A 24,282-nucleotide genomic window follows, 5' to 3' on the forward strand; every position below is an offset into this window, starting at 1 on the left:
AGAACCCATCTGTTCCCCGGCTGAACAATTCCTACATCCTGCAGGTCATTTACTTTTACTAATGATATAAAGTTCTAAGTCACACTGCTTTCCTCTTCAACTATGCCTCAGTACATCTCTTTGTATCCTTGGTTAACCCCTCCCCCTAATGCATGTCTACACACTGTGGCATAGACATCTGCCCTCAACGTCTGTCACCACCCGTCACTGTGATGTCATCCACCCAGACCGGCTGAACACCCAGCCCCCTCTGTACAGATACAGAGTGAGCCACAGACGCTGACTAGTCACTGTATGACAAAAACACCCAATGACTGGACTAAAAAATTTTTCTTTAAGGGACAGAGATGCACTTTGAAGACAAGACAGGAAAAGTATATATGAATACCCTGCGTGTTTGATTGAGGGTGACATTGAGGGTTCACACCAGCTGTTGACACACACCTCTCCAGCTGTTACTAGGTCAGGCAGGATTGTCAAATCTGCTTTGGTTGTGAGTACAGAAGTGCTAAAGGTTGTCAGGACAGCTGTCGTAAAAACAGGATGTCTTTGCGTCAGCAGGCGGGACAGGTGTGCGAAACAAGCACCATCTGAAAAATCATTCAGCTGTTAGGTAATTTACAGTGTGGTCCTTCTGCTGCATGTTATTCAGTAAATGCCTGGAAAATACTCACTTAAAAACCATTATCTGTATGATGTTCTGGAATTTCCCCAAAAATGAACAACAGAACAACATTACTATATATTTTCTCTCTGTATATTTTTATTTACAATACTTTTTTCTTTAATGCCAGGTAAAAGGATTAAATGCAATACATAAATATGAACATAGTAAGGAGTTTTTTTCCACACAAATTTGCATATAACTAAAGGCTGAAATCAAACAGATACATACTCTCAACAGATAAATTTTTTTTAAGGAAACCTCACTCCCTACAGAAGAAAAGATGTTTATATACACAATACATGCACTCGGACTCGCTTCCATTAATGCCGACACACAAAAATGACAGGTGCATTGTAGGTGCATTTTCAAACAAACAAGAAGAACAGTGTTTCACAGACTCGGGTCTGACTTTATGCGTACACTATTGCGGTGTCATGAATGTGCTGTCTAAGTAGAGTGAGCTCATCTCGCTTTGACAACAGGAAGAAGGTCTTGTGCACAAATTTCCCCCATGCACACAAATACGCTCACACGGAAACAGACTGTACCACCTTACAGTCTTATCAAAATGTCACACATAATTAACAAAAATAAAACTCCCGGACATCTGACACTCTAAAACACAGAATGAAGGTTATTGGTTCTAGAATGTGGGAAGAGAGTTGATGAATTGTTCCACGTCTTCTGATGAATCTCAAACTTCCATTTAAAAACATGTCACAGTAGCAAGTTCACATTCTAAAATAATGCAAAATAAATGGTTTTAACGACTGGGCGGACTCACATTCCAACTGATTTGCTAAAACAGACTGTAAATGACAAACTGCAGTTTAACAGATCAATACATGCTGCACACATCATCAAGTAGAGCTTTGACACACCTCTTAAAAATCCGGCGTCATAAGTCAAAGACTTAACACTACTTACTCAGAAACTACACGGCCACTTTTGGCACAGAGTATCTGCCACTCCTATTGCTTGAGGGCGGGAACAGGCAAAAAAAAAAAAAAACATCAATAAAGGCTAAAATTTCCTGAAAGGTGTCCTATGCTTTAGGAAACAAGAATATGCAAGAATACAAAGCATAACACACCACAGAAAGGAAAGGAAACAAAACGGAAAGAAATTAATACCTATTAGAAAACCAAAATCTGTCAAGATCGTTCATGCATGAGCCTCAAAGGTACAGTCCTCTCATTTTCTTCTTAAGGTGATAGAAAAACCCAAGTCCGTTTTTTAAGTCGTCCATTTTATCCACCAGTGTTCGCGGAGAAAGAGGGTAAAGCTTATATTCTCTGGATCTTATCGGCCACCACTACGGGATTCTCCTTACGGATCTTAGCAGCGGCTTCCGCCTTGTAGTCGTACGTGCAGTTGTGCTTGTCTGAGTACCGGTGAATTCCACAGAACAGATTACCACATCGACAGCTGAAACCTGTAAAACCAAAGAAGACGTAAGACCTCCGATCACAGATATCACACCAATATCAAAAGGACCAATCAATGAAGTCTCACCTGTTAGTCCGACCCTTTTACGGCAAGTAAAGCATCTATTTTTCTTAGGTTTGGAGGAATCAGGGCTCTTGCCCTCATCGCTGCCCTGAGCCACAGGGATGGGGGAGTAAGAGGAAGTGGGCTGCGTTATGACTGTGGGAAGAATGGAAAGAGGAAAAATGTCAGAAATGAAAACGTTGCAATGTGGCATGAGTGGATTCTGAAAGCAGCCTGAGACCGATTTCTGAGTATGATCGCAATTTTATAGGGCTGTACCCTGAAATAGGCTCTCCCAAAATCTGTCAGAACGAAGTGAGCACTGCATGAACTAAAGACAGTCATGAGTAAACAGCTTACACTAAGGCTACGTTTACACGACAACGATGTAGTCAAAAACTGAAAAGTTTGTCACTTTCGTTTTTTTTCACGACAACATTTTCAAAATGATTCGTGTTTACACATATCTGCGAAAATGACCAAAAACGCTGTATTGCATATGCCAGGCCAGTAGTTGGCGCCTTTAAAATCGACACGTACTGCACATGACGTCACCGTTTTTAAAGGTTCCTTTATTGGGTGTTTACTGGGAAACAAAAACTTGCACTTTGAAACCCGTTTTAAAAAATATGTTTTTTCAGTCCCCAAAACAGCCTCGTTGTGTAAACGAACAGGCAAAACGCATAAAAAGTTTCCAGTTTTTGGCTGAAAACATTGTTGTGTAAACAGCCTGTAAAACTGGAGCAGGCCCAAAGACCGCTCTGTATGCAGTAAAGTCCATTTTAGTACAAAGGACTGAGAAAACAGAGCTTAATGTCTGAAGGCCTAACCAACACAAACTTGACAGTGCTTCCTTTGACATTCACACTGTAGACTTTTAAATAAACATTCCTTGCAAACTTGAACAATGATAATAAGTAATAAAACAGATCTTGCTTTCATCTTGTGCGTCATCTTGCTCATCATCTTGCGCACTGCTGTAGCTGCAGACATTTGAATATATATTTAGACAGCACAGTTTTGGTTTATTGACACTTGACAGGCATTTTTAAAAGATTCCATCATACACATTATAAAATCCCCCCTGCAATCAAGCAGCAAAATGGTGCACAAATATTGGTTGTTTGTTTGTTTAACAAAATTATTAAGGGTTGTACACTTTAATGAAATATGTTTAACAATGATTATTCACAAAGTTTAATAAGTTTATTATTTAATTTTGCATTATAGAGACTGGTGATAAATCATGAAATCAGTTATTTTATTTAATTGACAACAGCTAATATTTTAACAATCTACAAGTTGCTTTGTTGTTCATTTTTATAATTTAATTAATAAGTTTGGAAATTATTATTTAATTTAGTTGTCATCGACATTTTTTCCACCAATCATCTTTATACATGAAAATACACATTTCAGAAATCGAAGGGATCATCATGTTTGACGGTCCTTGACATGGAACAGTCTGAAACATTCTGTGTTAGTCTAAACAAGCAGGTTTGTGTTTCTACTTTTACTATTTATTTGATCATATTTCATTCCAATTACCTGGTTCAGCAAACTCAGGTTTAGGAGAAAGGGCCTTTTCTTTTCTAGAAATGCTCATTTCCGTCATCTGTTGTGTGACTGGTAAGGAGGTGGAAGGAATGCTTCTGCAAAAACAAACAGGTGGAGGGTTTAACATGCTCCGGCTTTTCTTGAAACACAGGAGATCATTCAAACGTCAAGCAGCTGAACATAAAATGCATTCTTTCCTATTCTGAGGTTTAACAACAAACACACACATGAAGTACTCACTCTCTCATGGTATCTGTGCTGGGTGCAAGTGAAGAGTCTGCTTTGTTTATGCTGGCTTCTAGTCTCTGTTTGGCGGAGGCCTCTGCTGAGGGGCTTCCAGCTGCTCCAACAGAACACAGAGACACATATCACAAACAGTACACAGGTGCAGCTGTACTACACTATATACTAAAGGCCTGTGATATAAAACAAGTGTAGCTTATTTACAATTTCTCAGGTCAGCTTAGAATAACTTGCTATCACTGAGTGCTGCTGATGTGTCAAAAATGTCTTAACCATGGTCTGTTATTGCTGTAGCAACTATAATATCACCGTCTTCAAGAGGTGCAAAGAATGAGAGCCCTTATACCATAGTATAACTACATTTTTTGTGTGGTCTGTAACCATAGAGAGCTCTAACTAGTAGAAGGTTAGATATACAGGTTAATGTTTCAGTGTGACTTACCCAGGGGGCTCATGGGACTACGATCACTGCTTTGCTGTCTGTTCAGGTGCTCCTTATAGCACACCGAGCACATGCCATTGTTCCTGGGGTTGCCATAAAAACCACAGCCTGTGGTACATAGTATAGGCATGGGACTCTGGTTTGTCTCCTGGGCCATTGCTTATATATCACAAAAGAAAATGGAGACAGAACAAGAGTGTTCTTGTTAACAATGACAGCACTGTGTTTGGCTTGCATGCACATGCAATGAGTAGAGGAGATCATTGTTTTAAAGGTGCACTCATTATTTGATCAGGTATAGAGATTCTAAGCTATTCGTATCAGATTGGCACTATTGTGGGCAGATACTCAAGGCTGCAGTATCAGTATTGGACATGAAAAAGCAGCATTGAACTATTAGTACGTATAATATGTTTATTATTATACTCTTTAGTTAGCCAATTCTGTTTAGATGTATTTTTATTAGAGGTGGGCATAGATTCATTTTTTTAATCTAGATTAATCTCGCTGTGATCTTGAAATTAATCTAGATTAATCTAGATTAAAATGGCTCATTCGAATTCTGCCAACAGCATTCAGAATATGTGTGTTACCCAAATAAAATCAACAAACAGTATCTTTGAGAAGGGGTTTATCAAGCTAGGTGGTGCATTAGAAAAGGGGCTCATCTCCTGTTTCCAAAATGCATCACAAAGTGCTTGAAAAAGCTGTAAACTAATTCCACATTTCACAAGGTGCAAACAACCTTATGCCTGTTTCACACATACTCCGTCTGCAGTGCGAAAGCACATTGAGTCCGTGCTGCACCACATACGTAACGCACACGGACTGCATACGCACTGCAGACGGAGTATGTGTGAAACAGGCGTGAGCAGGGCCGTAGCTGGGGTCAGCGGGGACCCGGTGAAGGTTGTACCAGTGGGCCCTGTTTGAAATTGTTTAATTTGTATGTTCTTTTATTTTTATTTATTTGTGCTATTTTCACACTGTTTAAGTTTGTAGGTGTCAAGGTACAGAAACCGAATAATTAAATGTAAATTAGCACTGGATAGTCTTCAATGTGTACAATCAAACCTACATTTATACATACACCTTCAACATTTCTAACATTATTACAGTTTTGCTATATATATCAAAAATATATCTGGAGTCTGAATAATTTTTGGTTTAACTGTTAAAACTACAAAGTAATTCAGTCAAGAGCAGTGAGTGATTTTCATTTTCCTTTTCTTGGATTAACATTACAGCAGCCAGTAGCTGAATTAGGCGCGGTCACTTTAAGAGACGATGAATGCATCCAATATAATACACATCCCATTTTTTTCCTCAACTGTTTACTTTCACTTAAGAAATAACTGACAGTTTTTTCGAGCATAATTTCCAATGTGGATATTTCGACATATTTTGTATGTATTTGTCGGCAAAAGAGTAAAAAGAAGCAAATTCGATGTTCAAGTGTTTTGAGACGCCTTTCTCTGCGTGAGCCCTGAACACCAGAACACCTCGAGTACTGAATTGGGCTCTTTCACATCTTTTTGTTTGTTCAAACTGCGATTTATATTTTGCAGGAGATCTCTCTCATGCGCACCGAACACAGCGCGCGAGTAACCAGCTACTCTATTCAGCTTTTCCGTGTCTTTTATTTGGATGCTTTAATGTTTAAATCGACAAGCGGTAAGGCTTGTCACGTGAAAAAGATAAGCCCGTCAACTGTCCTGAGCATCTTTTTAGGCTGGCCTCAGCCAGGCTTTCATCAAGGTGAAAGTCATTTATAGCTTGCTTAGTATAGACCCAGCTCCCAACCCAACTTTGAGAATAGATTAACGGCGATATTTTTTTATCGCCCGATAAGAGTCTCACGTTAACGCAGCACGTTAACGCCGATAACGGCCCACCACTAATTTTTATGTTTATTTTTGGTAACGCACCGGCTAATGATGCTATATAAATTATAAAAAAAAAAATCAAGTTCTATTAGATTAAAATATAGACAGTTGACAACAAACACGTTGAAACTACTTAAAAACTAAACACTAACATACTAAATTATGATAACAAAGAATTCTTATTGTTTCTTAAAAACTAATTGTATACTATTATTAGCAATTATGCTGTTTGTGACCTCATTATGGCGGCACCCATGAGGGAGACCCGCTCCACTTAGAATAAAAAAAAGCGTCTTCTATAAAACTGTCTTTATCGTATATAAACGTACATCATTGCAATGACATTTCACAAAACTGTGATACATTTATTCGTGTGTAAAATGTTTAATTAGCAAAAATTGACATTTAAAGCTCAAGGGTTTGAACTTTTCTAAGTCTCTAAGCGTGGATACACCGGAAACCCCGCTATAATTAAAATTCCTTGTTTTATCTCGGCCAAAAATAAGACCCAAGCTCCTCAACCACCCTCATCAGGACAGAGTAATTACAGTCAAGTGAACCGGTTGAACGGACTAACACCGAGTTCTGCCGTTTTTATTCCTAACCTCATCCAAACTGAACTCGCTTCTAATTCGTCTGTCTGTATATGTAAATTAAGTCTACACATTAAACAGCATGGCACAAGCTCTACCACCTAACCATGACTAACCTAACGAAAGGGTGTCAAGCGTGATATGCAATTTCAGGAGGCAATAAAGGTGAGACTAAGTGTACATCTCTAATATGTAATTTTAGGCAAACAAAGCACAAAAGCTGTTCACGTGTTCAACCACGCGAGTCAAGTCGCCGACACCAGCTGACAGACACCGCGGATCAATACCAAAACTAGTGCTAGTCGATACTGGCGGTTAGCACAATTTCAAACCACCACTCAACCGAGAATTACAGGTCATTTATTCGTCTACATGAAGGGACAGTCGTGTCCGGGACATAAAAGAGTGGCTCAAAACCAGACGAGCTTTCGGTCTAGACAGCATTATAAGCGTGTGGCTATCTAGGTAAATTAGTCAGCTTACTTGTGTCGAATCTCTCAGACGAATACACTGGGTGGATCTTAGAGAACAGAGTGAACCAGAACGGCGAGTAAACGCCAAAAATAGCGAGACGTAAAATATCATGACACATCCAGAGGCAAACATCGCGATTACAGAGCAGCACTGGCTTTGTTCATTCTTCCTTCTTTGTCCTTTTGCTATAGGATTTCCTCCCTAGACAGACAATCTGTCATTTGAACAAGCCTAAAACAAAAAGCTAACTGGCTTAGCCAGCTGTTTGTCTGAGTGACTAGTAACATACAGCAAAAAAAAAACGCGAACTAAAGGATATTTCCTTGAATTTATACGCTCACGGTCGAACAATAAACAAGACTAAGCACAATGAAGGTAAACCGTTGGGACTGTGAGCCTGTTTCGAAAAAAAATTACAGAAAAATAATAAATAAACCGTCAAATAAGAACAGATATCGCAAATCGATTTATGATTGAATGTACAGGTGAAGAAAGGGTAACGTTAGCGACTGTCCGTGGCCGGTTTTTTTTTTTTTTTTGTGGCCAGGGGAGTCACGTTCTGGGGCTTGTGATGTCCAGGAAGGTGCTGCTGACAACTTGGGGCACTTTGTTTTTTTAGGGACCCACCCGTAGAACAAAAACGCTCGATACCTCAAATAACCCTGGCATTTATAGATCCGAGCTAGCGGTTTAACCCGGTGTGCTAACGTTACACGTCCTGAATCGGTAATCGTTAATCGCTTCCTTTTACGAGGTCAGACAGTTTTTCCGTGAAACACATCGTCAAACCTTCGCGATTATCGTCTAAATAAAATTCATATAAACCTTTAGCGCTTACCTTGAAGACTTTTAAAACCTTATCAGTCGATGAACGTCGGTTAAAGAGCAGGAACTCTTCGAAAAGGAGTTTGTCTTCCTCTCGAGGTTCTGTCGGTGATGTAAATAAGTCAATTCCTCTCCCGTCTCCCCCCTGATCTCTCCCTTCTTTCACTCTGTTTGTTTCCTTCTTTAGTGAAGGGGAGTGACTGATCGCGTCATCGCAGATAGGAAGGCATTCATTGGTCATTGGACGCTCGTGGGCGGGGCGTGGTAGTTAAAGAAAGGCACAATCCACTTTAAGGTTTGCCATCTAGTATCAACACACTGATGACGAAATCATACCTTCCTGATGAAAGTCTCCCAAGCCTGACACAAACAACAAAGTCAACAACAGGCTCGTAAAATGGGGTCTTGAACATTTAGTAGGTATATTGTGTTATATCGATGATATTTTCCCTTTTACTAGATACTTTCAACATTTACCAGTCATAAGTTTGTGTTATCTGTCCCACGCTGTTGTATCACAGCTATTTTTGTTATTGGCACTGTAACTTTTAGCATGTTGACACACTGATGCCATCTTTACACTGCAAAGGAAAGCACAGGAACCACTTCTGAAGTGGTGCATTGCACAGCCTGTATAGTGTTGCACAGAGGTGTTAAAAATTCTTTGCATAGGAATTCCAGTTGCAGAGTATGAAAAATATAAATGTTGATTGATAAAGGATTCATTGAAATATAAGTTAGAAATAGTTAAATATATTCAACAACAAAGTTTGAGGCTTGTGTAAAAAGATGTCTTGCGTACATTTTCCACGGACAAATTCTTGAGATATTTTCAAAAATTTCATTCATTTTCTCACCTCTGTGCTCTCATGTGTTTTTACACTATATGCATTAATTGGCGTCAGTCAGTAAACTCTCACATGAACTTTACAAACCCACAAGCCTTGAAGCTGGTGTGAGAGAGATTCCTTTCAGTAGTGTAACCCAACTCAGTGTATCCTGAGGGTGGCTTCGCACATAAGCAAAGGCAGAAGCCACCTGGTTGTTTCTGAGAAGAAGAGTTTAAAGTGAAGGATGGGGTTGAGTTTAAAAAAAATGCAAATTTAGGGAAAATAAACCTGTCTGAACTAGTTTAAGTTTGGTCACACCGTGTGTGCTGTTTGCATGCAAGTGTTGTGTGTGCAAACATGCTGTACAAGAGAATGGTTTTATTGCATGCTTCACCTTTAATCTGATGTTTTTAGTGTGTCATTGCTTAAAGGGATACTCCACCCCAAAATTAACATTTTGTTATCAATCACTTAACCCCATGTCATTCCAAACCTGTAAAAGTTTGTTCGTCTTAAGAACACAATTTAAGATATTCTGGATGAAACCTGGGAGGATTGTTACTGTCCCATAGACTGCCAAGTAAAATACACGGTCAAGGTCCAGAAGAGTATGAAAAGCATCGTCAGAATGGTCCATCTGCCATAAGTGGTTCAACCATAATGTTATAAAGCAATGAGAATACTTTTTGTATAAGAAGAAAACAAAAATAACGACTTTATTCAATAAGTCAAGTAGAGCCCGACCGATATGGATTTTTGGGGGGCGATGCCGATATTAACTCGAAAAGAGCCGATTTATAATCCGATATTTTGATTTTAAAAATAATCTGGATATTAGACCCATTTCCTATAAACTGCACTTACACAACATTCAATAGCAAAATATCTGCCTGTTCTATGTATGTGGGCTGTATAAACCATTTTCCAGAATGGATTATGTTAAAAAAAAGCCTTAGATTACAGTCTCAATGACTAAACAATTGCACATCAAAAGTATATATTTTTTAATGATCAAAAAACAGTCTGGTTTTAAACATTTAACACTTTTACTTTCTTCCAGTTGAAGCTGGTTTTAACAGTCTGTGTGTTTACTGTAAATAAATTATAATACTAAAGTTAAAGTATTTGCAGAAGTAGTCCCACACTTTGCTGCTACAGCATTCACCTTTTCAGCCATCTGTAGGCAGAAAGAGAGACCGAGAAAGAATAAGCATGTGTATTAATAATATCACCATGTATCATTACTCATGTCATCATTAGAATTATAATAATAATAAACTGGGATCTCCTACATAGGCAAAAATGAGAAATATATATATTTTTTTAATTTGTCAAACAATAGGTATTACCTACTTATATTTAACAATATTATTTCAACATTTTCCTGTTATGTCTGTAAAGCTGCTTTGAAACAATATGTAAAAAAAAAAAGCGCTAGTTCAGCTCACATTTATTTACATGTCCCCTCTGGTTTAATCATTTCTGACGCACCTACTGTAGTTACTGTAACTACACTATATTTGCTCTCACAGAACATCGTCTTGCCTACTATTACCGGAAGATTACGGAATCAATTCTAAGTTGAATGGATAACGTTAGTGTCATGAACACACCGCTGTCAATTTTGAGAAGAACCACCTTCAAACAAGTTAATAGCAAGCATTTAAGGGGCCTGCTAAAAAGGAAGCTATTAGCGTTAGAGTAACGTAACCAGCCTGAATTCACCAAATTGTTCTCTGGACCTGAGGGTAGCCTCTTCTTCCTTGCTTCTCTCTTAATTCTCATCAGCAGGACTAGCGCTATTGCTCGCTTCTTACAACGGGACAGATACATGTTTGCTGGTGACCGAAAGGAGGAACAACAGACTATGAAAGAGCTCCCGCTAAACGTTTTTAAAACTCCGCCTACGCCATAGCGCAGCGTAAATCGCGTTGTATCTGAAGGGCAACGCTGAACCCAGCGGCAAGCGCCGTGCATACCGCGTACTGTGTGAAAGGCCCAATTACGCGGTCATTATGTGGGAAACACACCGCAATAGAATAAGAATAAGTTAAACGCTAACGTTATAGAGAAGAGACCTGAGGCCTCCTATTAACGTTCGCGCTCTTCCACTGATAAACATGGTATTAGCTTTGTGGCTAATCTAATATAGCAATGCATTAGCGGCTGTAAGTGATGTTACAGAATATTTAGAAGTGATAATGATAGGACCGTTAGCTAGAACTACCACACAGTTTTTATATACAGGGTATGAACTAAATCTACAATCATTTCACATGACGAACGACAGACTCACCGTCAAAACAGTAAGTTACATCTCCTTCACATCTCCTTGGCTAATCGCTTTCTTCTGTAGTGGACTTCTGGCGCTGTTGTTAACTCTGGAGCTGCAGAGCTCCCTCTGGTGGGCACACTATGCAACACTCATAACATGAGTGAAGCATGAGACTCTGTTTCTCATGTTTCATCGGCCGTTATAAATGCCGATGCCGATTTAAATGCAATTAGCTTATATCGGCCGATAATATCGGCCGGCCGATAATATCGGCCGGCTGATATATCGGTCGGGCTCTAAAGTCAAGTCCTCCTCTCGATCACCGTAGTGCCATTTTGTAGTGCCACGCTCTTCTGTGTCTGCCGCACCACAAATATCTTTAATTGTGTTCCGAAAACGAACTAAGCTTTTACAGTTTTGGAACGACATGGTGGGTAAGTGGTTAATGGCAAAATTTTCATTTTGGGGTGGAGTATCCCTTTAAGTAGAGAGATCAGCCTATGTCAAACATGAGAAACAAGCTCTATGTGATTTTTGCATTTTTATTACAATGCATAGATACCCCACCTAGACACCTATTCAGGAAAAGAGAATGTGTGCAAAAGATGTTGCCTTATCTGCATGCATTCTTAAGCATACAGAACTTCATTGCATTTACATTATTCATTATGCATGAAGCTTTCAAATATCCATTTGTGTATATGTAATAATATGTTTTCCTTATATACATACTCTTTATGGATCAGTTAAGTCAAGAAGTTTTGCGGGTGATTCAGATACCATTGGAAATGGATGCAGTTTTTTCATCATGCTTTAAACATGGTGGACAAATAGATATTATATAATTAAAGCAGAACTGTGGTGTATAGTAAGGTGGATTTCCTTCCTTACATTTTTGCTTTTACAAGTCTAAGCTCTCACTGTACTTAATACAGAGGTGAAACGCAAAAATATTTATTGTTCTATTTATTTTTTATTGTTTTAGTGTGTTTTTGTAGCTGTAAGTATGTTCCTGGGCCATAAAGTGTTTGATACAACATAAGTTGTATAAGAGTATCAGCTGCTGGTGCCATTGTCTCACGTGTGTCGACCCATAACAGCATCAGAAGCTTTAATATGGAATGACAGAAAACCATCAGTGAAGCAGCTAACTAAAAATATATAAAACTAATTCAGTAAATATCTGCATTAATATCAGTGTTAGTCAAAACTAACATTGATATTTTAAAACAACACTGAGGTGAGGTAATATCACATTGCTAGTTTTCTAGAGTGATGGCATGTATTTTAATCCATAAGATGCGCTTTTGAAGCCAGTCTTGATTCGTCTGTCAGCTATCCCTTTTTATTTTGACAGCTTCTTCCTGCCCTTGTAGTTGTTTCAAGTATGCTTTCACTTTCTGTCAGTGCCCCAGTCTACTTCAGCCTGCCCTCTTTATTAAGGGAAATCTTGTTCATTTGCTCAAAAGTACCCAGTATTCTGGCAGTTTTTCATATAGTTTCAGTGTTTACATTCTGCTTTTACATATAAGAGATCCTGCTTGTAGCTGTAGACATTTCCAAATATGGCTTTAGCAATTACATCTATGCATTTTCCACTTTATTTTCAAATTATTTCATTGATCTGTCTTCAGTCAAAGGCTATCCTGTTATAATTATGAACTCTGCAGTTTATCCATGTCTTGATTCTGTTTAAAATAATGTATAACCAAGTTCAGTAACAAAACAAATATGTTGAATCATATGAACAAACATTGCATGAGTGTGAAAATATTTAGTCCTTTATCACCAATGAAAAACAAACAAGCCATGCAGCACTAGTAAATCCAGATTTAATCATAGGCAATCAAATGTCCCTGTCACAAATGTTTTGTTCAAGCTATGATCAAATGGATATAGAAGAGTGCAAAATAGAAATGAATCATGCTTAAATACTTTCCAGACAAACCACTCTTTTCTTTTCCTGCACAGGCAGTACCGAGAATACTGGCTGAATTAAAACGTGAGAGTAACAGGGCACCAGCCCTTCTATAAATATAAACTTTCATCCACCCAGTGTGTATTAAATATCCTGACTATTGGATTCTTCAGAGGAATGGAATGCAGCTCATTGGCTCACATGATTACCTGAAGGTGGTTTAGTCTGATGACAACAGTACAGATGAGACACTGTAACGATTAGACTGACTCAGTCATGTCTACTGAAACTAAATAGCTCTTTATGGTGTCATATGTATACTGTACATGTAGTATACATTTGATTGTAACGATCAGGAATGTTTGATTCTGTAGTTGATACTGTTAACATATTTGAAAAACCTTTTCTCCAAGACCTGAGTTGGAATAAATAGCAACCTCAATGAAAAATGTTGTGTTTCTGTGATCAAAGGTGCGCCAGTGGCTGAGAGAATGAGGGAGAGAGAAGAAGACATGCTCAGAATACAGTTACGGCCTGTGTCAGTTCTCCCAAGATGGAATCCCCAAACGCTGCTGCTAAACTTAGCCGAGAAAAACAATCTAGCTCTCTGCAGGGCGAAGAACACAAGTGCAGTGATAGACACTCAAGCTCATGGGATCACACACACACACACACACACACACACACACACACTCAAGCTCATGGGATCACACACACACACACACACACACACACACACACACACACTCAAGCTGATGGGATCACACACACACACACACACACACACACACACACACACACACACACACACACACACACAGACAGACAGACAGTGACACAGTATGCACAAATACACTGTATGAATACAAATACCTTCTGACTGGGAGGGTAATGTGCACTGAAAATGGGTCAAACATTGAAAATGCAATGTAGCCTAACATCATCTGAATTCCCCTAGATTTCTCATTTATTTCAACAAACAGCCTAAAAAGGTTCATCTTTAGTGACATCAGGTGGTCAGTATGTGTAACAACAATGAAGGATCCACAAATACTGTTTGTTATTGGATTCAATACTATGCAAAAGTAAATAGAAGAAATCCCGGGAGCAAGCTGAGGTTAAATGCCTATTTTAAGGATGTAATAATAACAAGTTTGGTTACTCTAGAAATTAATTGATTATTGAATCAAGGGAAAAGTCTCAAAGCCTGACCCACAAGAGTCACCACTAACTTCTGGTCTCCATGATCTACGACTATCGTATTCCTATTATGAAATATTGTTGGGATCATTTAGAACCATAATGACAAAATTAATAAGATTCAGTTACCTATAAATATAATAGCATATCAAGATCTATTTATATAACCTAGAATCTTCTCTTTTTCCTCTTTTTCCATAGATCTAATATCTCTATTTCTATACTTCTACCACTCTTTGGAGCACCATCCCACAGGAAGCCTCAGGCATATTTGAGTAAAATCGATCTTCCTATTAATTTCTCCGGAGACACTTTCAGACTTTCTGTTTTAAGTCTTTATTGTATGGCAGCTTTGGCTCTAATGTGCCAGTTACTCTACACTGTTTGCTCTCTATTAGTCTTGCATGCCACTTTGTATTTTATATATGTATTCTTTTAATATCTTAATATCTAAAATCTTATTTTCTACATCTTAATCCTGTAGTTTTACAATGATTGCACCATTTCCTGCAAACTGAAGCAGTATTAAGACTTTTGCACTGAAAGTGAAAGTACAGCTCGCAATGACCCTGGTTACCCTGCGACACTAATCGTCTATTATATCCCTTTTTGCACTTTCTATAGTCAGTCATTAGAACATCATCCTCTATTTTGGCTTGGAACTGTGTGGCCCCCTTTCTTTTAGAAAAAAAGAGTCATAATTCTTTTGAATAATTCAAAGGGGTGAAATTGAGAGGCTCTAGAGTTTCGACAGGTTATTGTTCCTGGGCAAGGTCGCTGAAGGCTAGTAAAAAGTGAACTCTTCATGAAGGGTTCTGTTCAGTCAGGGCATGGTCCACTGCTACAACATCATCGCACACACACACTCGTGTATGCATGGACACACACACATGAGGTCAGTCACATGCACAGAGTGAAGGCCACTCGGGAGGAGGATGCCACGCCATAAACTCATCGCATCTGAAAGTGACGGTAAAGATGATTGTTACTTTCTATGTGTATTTTATACCCTTTTTTCTTATCAAAAGGATACTTTTATAATGTGTTTGATCATTTGTTTTTTTTATTAATTATAAAAATAAAATAATGTAACATTATTTAGATTAGCAGCTTAGTGAAGACAACTCTACATTCTGCCTCAATATTTAAAAATCTGATGATTTTTGATTTAAATAAAATAGTTTGAATAGTTTAAAAACTTGAAAGGCAATTTTAGTTTTATGCTTTAATGTGAATTATAATTTCATTTTGATGCAAACGTAAACCTATTGATTTCACAATGCCAGGGTGGTCATGCAGTTAATATGAACTTTAAGTGTGTGTAACTTATGAACATTACTTTCATTCAGTTGCCCTTTGACCCCTGTGAGAGGACACTGACACTGAAGATGAAAAGCACTATTGTGTCTATTGTACAACACAACTAAGCATGTAATGACCCGGTCAGCACTTACCGGTCTGGTTACACTGTGGTCACAAACAATACAAGAGACGCTTAACAGCTGCTGGGAACCCTATGTGTCTGACCATTCAGGACTTAACAAAGTCTTCTTAATAATGTCCAGAACTCACATCGTCCTTTTTTGTCTTATTTTCTGTCTTTTACAGTGAGCATTGAGGTGGATGAAGGTAAAAATGTTGGCTGATTTTTTTTAAATACATTTTTATTTTGAACTCTGGTAATTCATGTAAAAACTAATTGGTAGGGAAGGATAATGAATTCAGCCTTTACTATGTGGAAGTTGAGGAAAACTCTAAGGGAGGTAAGGAGAAGCAGGCGACGCGAGATGGCAAACGGAGAAGAGAGAGAAATGGTGAAGTTAACAGGAGAAGAGCTTCAGAGAAGAGATCAACTGAGATGGGTGATAAAAGAGCAGAAAGGAAACATGAGAAACACCACAAAACAACAAGGAAAGAGGGCGAGAAACACAGAAAAAGGCCAAGAAGGAGGAGTGCAGATGAAGAGGAGGCTGAGAAAGAATCCAGCAAAGAGAAAAAGAATATTAAAAATGAAAGAACCAAGACAATAAAACTGGAAGATGAGAAGGAAAAAGATGTGAAGAAAAAGAGAAAGAAGCACGTTAAAAATGAGGAGGACGATGCAAATCCTGGAAAGACAAAACAGAAAGATTGTCAAGAGGTTGCCTTGAAGGAAAAGAAAAAGAAAAGGAAGAAGCCAGAGACTACGTAAGTTTGTATTTTTCACTCCCACTCATAACAATAAATGAATAAATGTATCAAACTATAACCATATTATGGACTAAATGGAGTCTAAAAATCTGAAATCACATAAAAATATGTTTTTAAAACCTATAAAGTTTGTTTAAATATGTTTTAGCTTTTATGACATTAAATAAGGAACATTATTCAGTATAATTAAAAAAAAAATCTTATTAAACATTTTGCATTAGAGTAAATTAAACATTTAGGACATTTTTAAATGTATCTACAGTTTGTTTTGCAGCTTTTCTATCAAATAGTTTTACTCTCAGTATAATTAGTAATGGAAATGTTGTATTAAATTAGAAAAATGCAAGCAGAAGAATTCTCATTTGTGGTCTGACTCAACATAACTGCATTTATTTCTCCCTCCCAGCTCAGAATCTGAGTCACAATCTGAATCGAACTCTGACTCCGAGTCAAAAGACAATCCGGCGGTGGGAGTTTTGGGGTCTCTGACCCCCGAGGAGCTGGAAAAGTTAAAAGAAGCGGTGGATGAAAGGAAAAAGCTGATCACCACACTAAAAGGAAAACCCTGGCCCATGAAGAAAAAACTAGTTATCCTTAGGTATGTCCTGTCACTGCTGTTTTTGCTCATGTGTACACCAGCTTTCATAATGCCAGTGAGCTGTGTTCTGTCTCAGGGAGTCACAAGAGTTTGTGGAGAAGTATGAAGGGGCTTTGGGAAAAGGCAAAGGCAGGAAACTATACGCCTACAAGGTCCTGATGATGAAGGTGAGGAGATGATCATTGTACAATTGATGGATACAAATATATCCTTCTGCAGCTTCATCTTTATTTTTCTTTATTAGAAATGGATGAAGTTTCAACGTGATCTTGATAACTTCAAGACTGCCTGCATCCCGTGGGAGATGAAGATAAAGGAAATAGAAAGTGTGACGCTTCTCAGTTTAAGCTTCCTTCCCTCTCCTTTCATTTTTTTTTTAAAAGTGACATTTTTATTCATTATTGCTTATTTTCTCATCTCTAAACAAACTCTGTTTTTATACTCTTATAGGTCATTTTGGTTCATCAGTTGCCTCTTACTTTATATTTCTGAGGTGGATGTATGGCATCAATATGATTTTATTTGGACTGACATTTGGGTTAGTAATGGTTCCAGAGGTGAGAAAGTTACATATTATTAAATTAACATATTAATAATGAAGGCCACATGAAAAGTTGATTTCCTTAAATGTAACCAGTCCATTCTCATTCACCTTGGAGGCTCTTATGGGAAAACCGTATGGTAGCATGCCCAGGAAGACAGTGCCCAGAGTGGAAGAGGCCAGTGCTATGAATTTTGCAGTCTTATGGGATTTTGGGGTAAATCTATATGATTATACACTACCATTCAAAACTTTGAGGTCAGTATGATAAGCACACATTAAATTAATCAAAAGTAACGTTACAGACTTGCACTGTTACAAAAAATATATACAGTATATTTCAAATAGATGCTGTTCTTTTGAACTCTCTATTCATCAAAGAATCCTGACAAATATGTATCATGGCTCCACAAAAAAATAAATGCAACTGTTCTTCAACACTGATTATTATAAGAAATGTAAGCACCAAACACATAAGAATAATTTCTGAAGGATCATGACACTGAATGATGCTGAAAACTCAACTTTGCCATCTCAAAAAGAAAACATTTAAATAGTAAATGTGATAATATTTCACAATAATGTTGTTGTTTGATTAAATAAATGCAGCTATGGTGAGCAAAAGAGGCATTTCCTTCAGAGGTATTACGAAATATGACCAACTCAAACTTTTGAACAATACTGTAACTGTATATGTATTCACACATACAGTAGTTTACATTGCATCCTAGTCTGAATCTTGTTTTTGTCTATTTCAGGGCTATGCTAAGTACTCGGTCCTCTTCTATGGCTACTACAATAACCAGCGGGCCATTGGGTGGCTCAAATTCCGCATGCCCCTGTCCTACTTCTTGGTGGGAGTGGGTACAGTGGCGTATAGCTACATGGTGGTAATCAGGACGTGAGTGATGGCAATCCATATCAGAAACCCTTTTTGATTATGTCCATAAACAAATTATCCTGATTTCCCCACTCTTACTCATAGTATGGCCCGCAATGCCAATGAAGAAGGTGGGGGAGATGACACCAGTTTTAATTTCAGTTGGAAGACATTTACTAGTTGGGATTACCTCATTGGAAATCCTGAGACAGCAGACAACAAGTTTGCTTCCATCACCACTAGTTTTAAGGTGTGTTTCTCTTTAAATTCCTTGTGCTGGGCCCACATCCACTTTGAAGGTAATAAAGAAGTCTTATAATGTGAACTGAAATTCTCTGAAACAGAATGTGATATTGATATACTATTATGTGATATTTCTGATTTACCATAAAAAAATTCTGCTGAAAATGTCCTACTGAGTAACAAAAGGCCATGTGCTGACAATGGAGCTCCAAAAATGTCAATTCCGCCACATAAGAAAAAATTAAATATACATAATATTAAATACATAATTTATTTTAATATACATAAGACATACATAATAATGACATACAAAGTTGACATTATGACAAAAAAAAGATTATGAGATAAGTCATAATTATGACAAACAAACAACTCTTTATATACTGATAACATTTATATTTCATATTGATAATTTAGTGTCTCGTAATTTAGACATTTTGCCATATAATTTTGACATTGGTCACGAATGATGACTGTCATAAAACATAAGTATAATTCATATTTTCTTCTTTATTCCATATCCTATTTTTCTCATAATTATGATTTTCCAAAGAATTGTTATTTTTTATGTGTCAGAAATTTGATAACCTGACACCTGATTACTGCACCTTCGCATGCAAACAAAAAATAAGTAAATAATAATAAAAAGAAAAATTAATTAAGAAGAGTCAGAATAGATGTGGAAAATGTTATTAAATGACTAAATTATGCCTATTTTTGCCGTGATAAAGCATCAAATAACATCTCAAGTGAGGGGAAAATGTATTCTTCTGGTGAAATGATAAATAATAATAAAAAAGAATGATATGATCCCTTTCATCTGGCCTCTCCCGGCTTCATAATAAATTCAGCACATTAACAGGAGGCCATTGTGGAGGAGCAAGAGAGCAGAAAAGATGACAACATCCACCTGACGAGGTTCCTTAGAGTGCTGGCCAACTTCCTGGTGCTCTGCTGTCTGGCAGGGAGTGGGTACTTGATCTACTTTGTAGTACGCAGGTCTCAGAAGTTTGCTCTGGAGGGACTGGAGAACTACGGCTGGTGGGAGAGAAATGAGGTCAGACTCATGTAACATTCTGCAATAGTAATCCTTTTGTCAATCAATAAAAATGAATTTGGAATGACTTCACAAACCCTCAGGTGAACATGGTGATGTCTCTGTTGGGAATGTTCTGTCCGATGCTGTTCGACGTGATCAGTACTTTAGAAAACTATCATCCACGCATTGCCCTCCAGTGGCAGCTGGGACGCATTTTTGCCCTTTTCCTGGGGAACCTCTACACGTTCATCATCGCTCTCATGGATGCCATCCAGCTAAAGGTACATGCTCATCTTTTAACAAAGATAAAAGTGCTCACAGTCCCATCTTCAGTCTTTCTGACATTCAGAATAGTAATAACTTGGCTCCCTTGGGCCACAGAATCTGTGTTAAATGAATCATCTTCTTATGAAGGTCATTTATCCTCCTAACTGTCACATATTTTGAAGAGGGCTGAAGAGGAGATCGTGAAGAAGAATATGACAATTTGGCAAGCTAGTCTGTACAACGGGACTGTGCCAGACAACTCAACTGCTCTTCCGATCACAGTGCACCCTGCTGATGTTCCCAGAGGGCCTTGCTGGGAGACAATGGTTGGACAGGTACTGGGGAAGAGTGGTTCAATTGAGTTCAGTTTGAATTGAATTGTATCAGGGTGTGCTCTTTTCACAATACAAATTTCAGTACAATTGGAACTCAATATGTTCCAAAGGAGTATTGAATTACATCAAACACACCTCCAGTGAGCAAAATGTGGCAAAGGAAAACTCCGTAAGGGATTAAGGTATAGGATAACAAAGAAACTGTAGGAGGAACCCAGCCTCCTTCAGACGGGAGGTTTCAGGATAATGGTATACACTTATGGTACTGTATTTATACATTAATACTGGAGTATGCTGCAGGGTGTACTTACTTACTGTGCCTCTGGTGGCATCAAATGGGATTGCAAATATACTGACATTACAAAGAGTTTTCTCAATCTCCACCATGAATTGTTTGGTCAAGCAGGTACAGTAGTTCTGACCCCAAATAACCACTAGTTGAGCAATTGGGACTATTTTGGCTTGTTATAGTGATACAGAGTAATAGTGTTAACCCTTTTTTAGAAAATTCCTGTTGAAAATTCTGCTTTACTATCATATGAATAAATTACATTTATATATATAAGCAGTTTATAAGCAGTTTGGTAAATGGCGAAGCAAATTCATATGCTTTGGCATTAATTTCATATTATACTAAGCAAAGTTAAATGCATATTTAAATAAATCTAATGTAAAGCATTTGTATATCCAACAAACATTTAAATAATACAAGATTGAAAATTTGTCAGTGCTAACTTTAAAAATCAAGTTTTCATTAAATTATTATGATGAATTACATCACATCTTTTGAGATTGTCGGCATCCTCTGTGTCTACAGGAGTTTGTTCGTCTCATTATTTCTGATACAATGACGACTTACATCACTCTGCTAATTGGGGATTTCTTCCGTGCCGTACTGGTGCGTTTCCTAAACAACTGCTGGTGCTGGGATCTGGAGTATGGCTTTGTGAGTATCCACAACACATGGTGGTCACTATCAGTATCATTTATAATAACTGAGGTGCGCTTTCTTCATTAGCCGTCCTATTCAGAGTTTGACGTCAGTGGGAATGTTCTGGGGCTGATCTTCAACCAGGGAATGATCTGGTGAGAAGACTCGTGTGTTTTCTTGCATTTCATATGAAACCAGTCCACAATCAAATCTCTGGCATTGTGTATTGTGTATGTCATCAGGATGGGGGCATTCTACGCTCCATGTCTTCCAGCATTAAATCTTCTCCGGCTTCACGTGTCCATGTACCTGCAGTGTTGGGCCGTGATGTGTTGTAATGTGCCTCAGGAACGGGTCTTCAAAGCTTCAGGCTCCAGTAACTTCTACATGGCCATGCTGCTGGTCATCCTCTTCCTCTCTACACTGCCAGCTATATACACCATTGTCTCCATTCCTCCCTCCTTTGACTGTGGACCTTTCAGGTTCTGAAAGTTTATGCATGGATTAGAAATGGTGTGGAGTATGAAGCCGCCCTGTTTAGCATAATAACAGAGTTATTTGATGTTTCTGAAATCAAATATCTTACATTAATTTAAATACAAATTCGACTTTATAGTAACAAGCTGTATGTATGTATACTGTATATTTATACTTGTGTATAAATATATTTTAGATATTTTTATATATTTTTTACAGTCTATGGTATAAACGAGCCAGTTCTTGCAATGGCAGATATTTAGCACTAGAGTGCAGCAGAGTGCAATTTTCTCACATTATTTTTCTCATCAAACTCGGCACAAAGTGCAGCTACCGTTACTTGAAGAAAGTTTCTTTGTTTTTTTCCATTTAATTATTATTATTTGTTTGTTTATTATTCCTGCAGTGGGAAAAACCGCATGTTTGACGTGATTCAGGAGACCCTGGAAACAGACTTTCCTGCCTGGATCGGTAAAGTATTCAGTTACGCCTCGAACCCCGGACTGGTGCTGTCCTTTCTTCTGCTTCTGGTGTAAGTTGGAATGTATAAAAACATCCATAATGAGTTTTCTGTACTTTTGTGAAAATGAGCGTTTGTAATGGTACGTTTTTTTCTGTTTGTTTTAGTCTTGCAATATATTATCTGCAGTCCACTTCTAAAACGTACAAAAGGGTCAACATGGAGTTAAAAAAGAAACTTCAAACTGTAAGTTAGGAAGTCCAAATGTCTTAGTTTAAAATTTATACAGGGTTATATTGGCAGATGACATTACGTAAACTCACCACTAGATGGAAGCAGTAACACTGAGCTAAAACATTTTTATATATATTATTATTGTTATTTACCACATAGACCAATATATATTTTATAGGCTATTAGTTCAGTTTAATCACTGTACATAGATCTGCTCACTGCTCTCTGCTCTCTGCTAATTTTATAAAATCTGTAGATTATTTATAGTCATGTTACAGAATTTTCCAATTTGTTTACAGCAAAATGAGGAAAACAAGAAAAAGAACAAACTCGCAGCCTTAAAAGCAGCTAATGAACTGGAGCAGGCGAAGAAAGCAGGAGAACAATGCAGCAACAGCGCTTCCGATTTGGGTGAGAGCACACAGAACGGGTCACAGCTTCCATCAGTCAGTGCACAAGACAGCAACTTGGAACCAATGCAGAGAAACTTTCCATTTAATGTTGAAGAGTTAATGTGCTGTGTTTGGACAGCAGGTGGCCACAGTCTTGAAACAACATGCCCTTGTTTCTGTATATCAGTGTTCTTGTGAGACAGCAGTTGAAAGGTCTTTCTGCCTTTTCTTTCTCAGGAGTGAATGAAGAAAGCAGCAGCATAGATGAAGCAGGGCATCGCAGACAAGCTGGACAGAACGGTCGCTTAATTCACCCCTCACAGAGTCATCATACTCAAAACTCTGAACCTCCCGTCTCCTCGACCCACACAACCACCAGACCCCCTGCATCCCGGGGCCACACAGCTTCTGGACATCTTCCAGGTCACCCACAGAAAAACGCTCACTCAAACAGAAGATAAACAGCACAGATGTAAATAGATAAACAGATGCATCTGTATGCTGCATGCACAATATTTAGCACTTATATGACCATTTTTATTTCTTGTTGATACAGTATAAATCCTGTGCCCAGGCCTGCAGCACATATCATGAATGTGTCAGTGGATCTCAAGGACTCAGTGGCTATGTAACTCTAGAATGATAAGTCTTATCTCTGTGAAAGAGAAATGACTGCTCTTGTTACACGCAGGCCAAACTAGGGTCAAACTATTTCTGCATTTGTTGTTTTTTATATTTATTTTTAGTTTTAGAAATATTTGCTGGATTGTTGGTTTACTTGCCAATTGCAACTATTTATTAAACTTGGGGGTAATGTGTGTGCGCAGTGGATAAGACACCTACAATTGGTGTGAGAGACCCGGGTTCGAATCCACTGTGAGACACCAATGTGTCCCTGAGCAAGACACTTAACCCCTAGTTGCTCCAGAGGCGTGCGACCTCTGACATATATAGCAATTGTAAGTCATTTGGATAAAAGCGTCAGCTAAATGAATAAATGTAAATGTTAACTACAGCCGAAGTTCAGGGGCGTTTCTAACCTTTCATCAGTATGGGACACATGCACTTTTACCTGTACAGAGTTGTTCACACAAGCTGCACACGCAATAAAGAGCTGCTTTGTCATTACACAAATTTAGCTTTGTTTTCTAGGTAATACACACTAGTATAGGGACCAATTCTTACTATTAACTGGCTGCTTATTAGCATACCTATTAGTAACATATTAGTTGTTTATTAGTACTTATAAAGCATTTATTCTGCATGACCATATTCTACATCCTGAAATACTACC

General features: G+C 38.1%; 2 protein-coding genes across 3 annotated transcripts; one reads left to right on the forward strand and one right to left on the reverse strand.

Moving 5' to 3' along the window:
* Positions 1-739: 739 nt before the first annotated feature.
* Positions 740-8,333, reverse strand: LOC132141426 (AN1-type zinc finger protein 5-like). 2 transcript variants are annotated; one of them, XM_059550922.1, is made up of 6 exons: positions 8,192-8,333; positions 4,401-4,559; positions 3,956-4,055; positions 3,707-3,810; positions 2,183-2,314; positions 740-2,102 (listed from the first exon to the last, which is right to left on the reverse strand). In XM_059550922.1, exons 2-6 carry the CDS (start codon positions 4,555-4,557, stop codon positions 1,954-1,956), a joined length of 642 nt encoding a protein of 213 aa, XP_059406905.1. In that variant the 5' UTR covers positions 4,558-4,559; positions 8,192-8,333; the 3' UTR covers positions 740-1,953. The 2 variants fall into 2 exon arrangements, with proteins under 2 accessions (XP_059406905.1, XP_059406906.1); XM_059550923.1 differs by lacking the exons at positions 740-2,102; positions 2,183-2,314 and adding an exon at positions 2,604-3,141.
* Positions 8,334-14,487: 6,154 nt separating this feature from the next.
* Positions 14,488-24,040, forward strand: tmc1 (transmembrane channel-like 1). The gene is made up of 21 exons (XM_059550924.1): positions 14,488-15,373; positions 16,010-16,030; positions 16,108-16,588; positions 16,998-17,189; positions 17,266-17,356; positions 17,434-17,515; positions 17,640-17,746; positions 17,849-17,947; positions 18,489-18,631; positions 18,716-18,860; positions 19,716-19,910; positions 19,994-20,173; positions 20,342-20,494; positions 21,312-21,440; positions 21,513-21,580; positions 21,668-21,907; positions 22,309-22,434; positions 22,530-22,608; positions 22,896-23,007; positions 23,226-23,798; positions 24,005-24,040. The coding sequence occupies exons 1-20, from the start codon at positions 15,337-15,339 to the stop codon at positions 23,447-23,449; spliced, it is 2,904 nt and encodes a 967-aa protein (XP_059406907.1). The 5' UTR covers positions 14,488-15,336; the 3' UTR covers positions 23,450-23,798; positions 24,005-24,040.
* The last annotated feature ends 242 nt before the right edge of the window (positions 24,041-24,282 follow it).

The sequence above is a fragment of the Carassius carassius genome, chromosome 5, assembly GCF_963082965.1.
Source record: "Carassius carassius chromosome 5, fCarCar2.1, whole genome shotgun sequence".
Taxonomy (NCBI): domain Eukaryota; kingdom Metazoa; phylum Chordata; class Actinopteri; order Cypriniformes; family Cyprinidae; genus Carassius; species Carassius carassius.

Coding starts and splice junctions, on each gene's coding strand:
- LOC132141426 (XM_059550922.1), bottom strand. CDS start 4,557: ATGGCCCAGGAGACAAACCAGAGTCCCATGCCTATACTATGTACCACA. Junction 3,811..3,955: donor AGCACAGATACCATGAGAGA/GTGAGTACTTCA, acceptor TTGTTTTTGCAG/AAGCATTCCTTCCACCTCCT. Junction 2,315..3,706: donor ACCTGAGTTTGCTGAACCAG/GTAATTGGAATG, acceptor TTCTTCCCACAG/TCATAACGCAGCCCACTTCC.
- tmc1 (XM_059550924.1), top strand. CDS start 15,337: ATGCCACGCCATAAACTCATCGCATCTGAAAGTGACG. Junction 16,589..16,997: donor AGGAAGAAGCCAGAGACTAC/GTAAGTTTGTAT, acceptor TCTCCCTCCCAG/CTCAGAATCTGAGTCACAAT. Junction 17,190..17,265: donor AAAAAACTAGTTATCCTTAG/GTATGTCCTGTC, acceptor GTTCTGTCTCAG/GGAGTCACAAGAGTTTGTGG.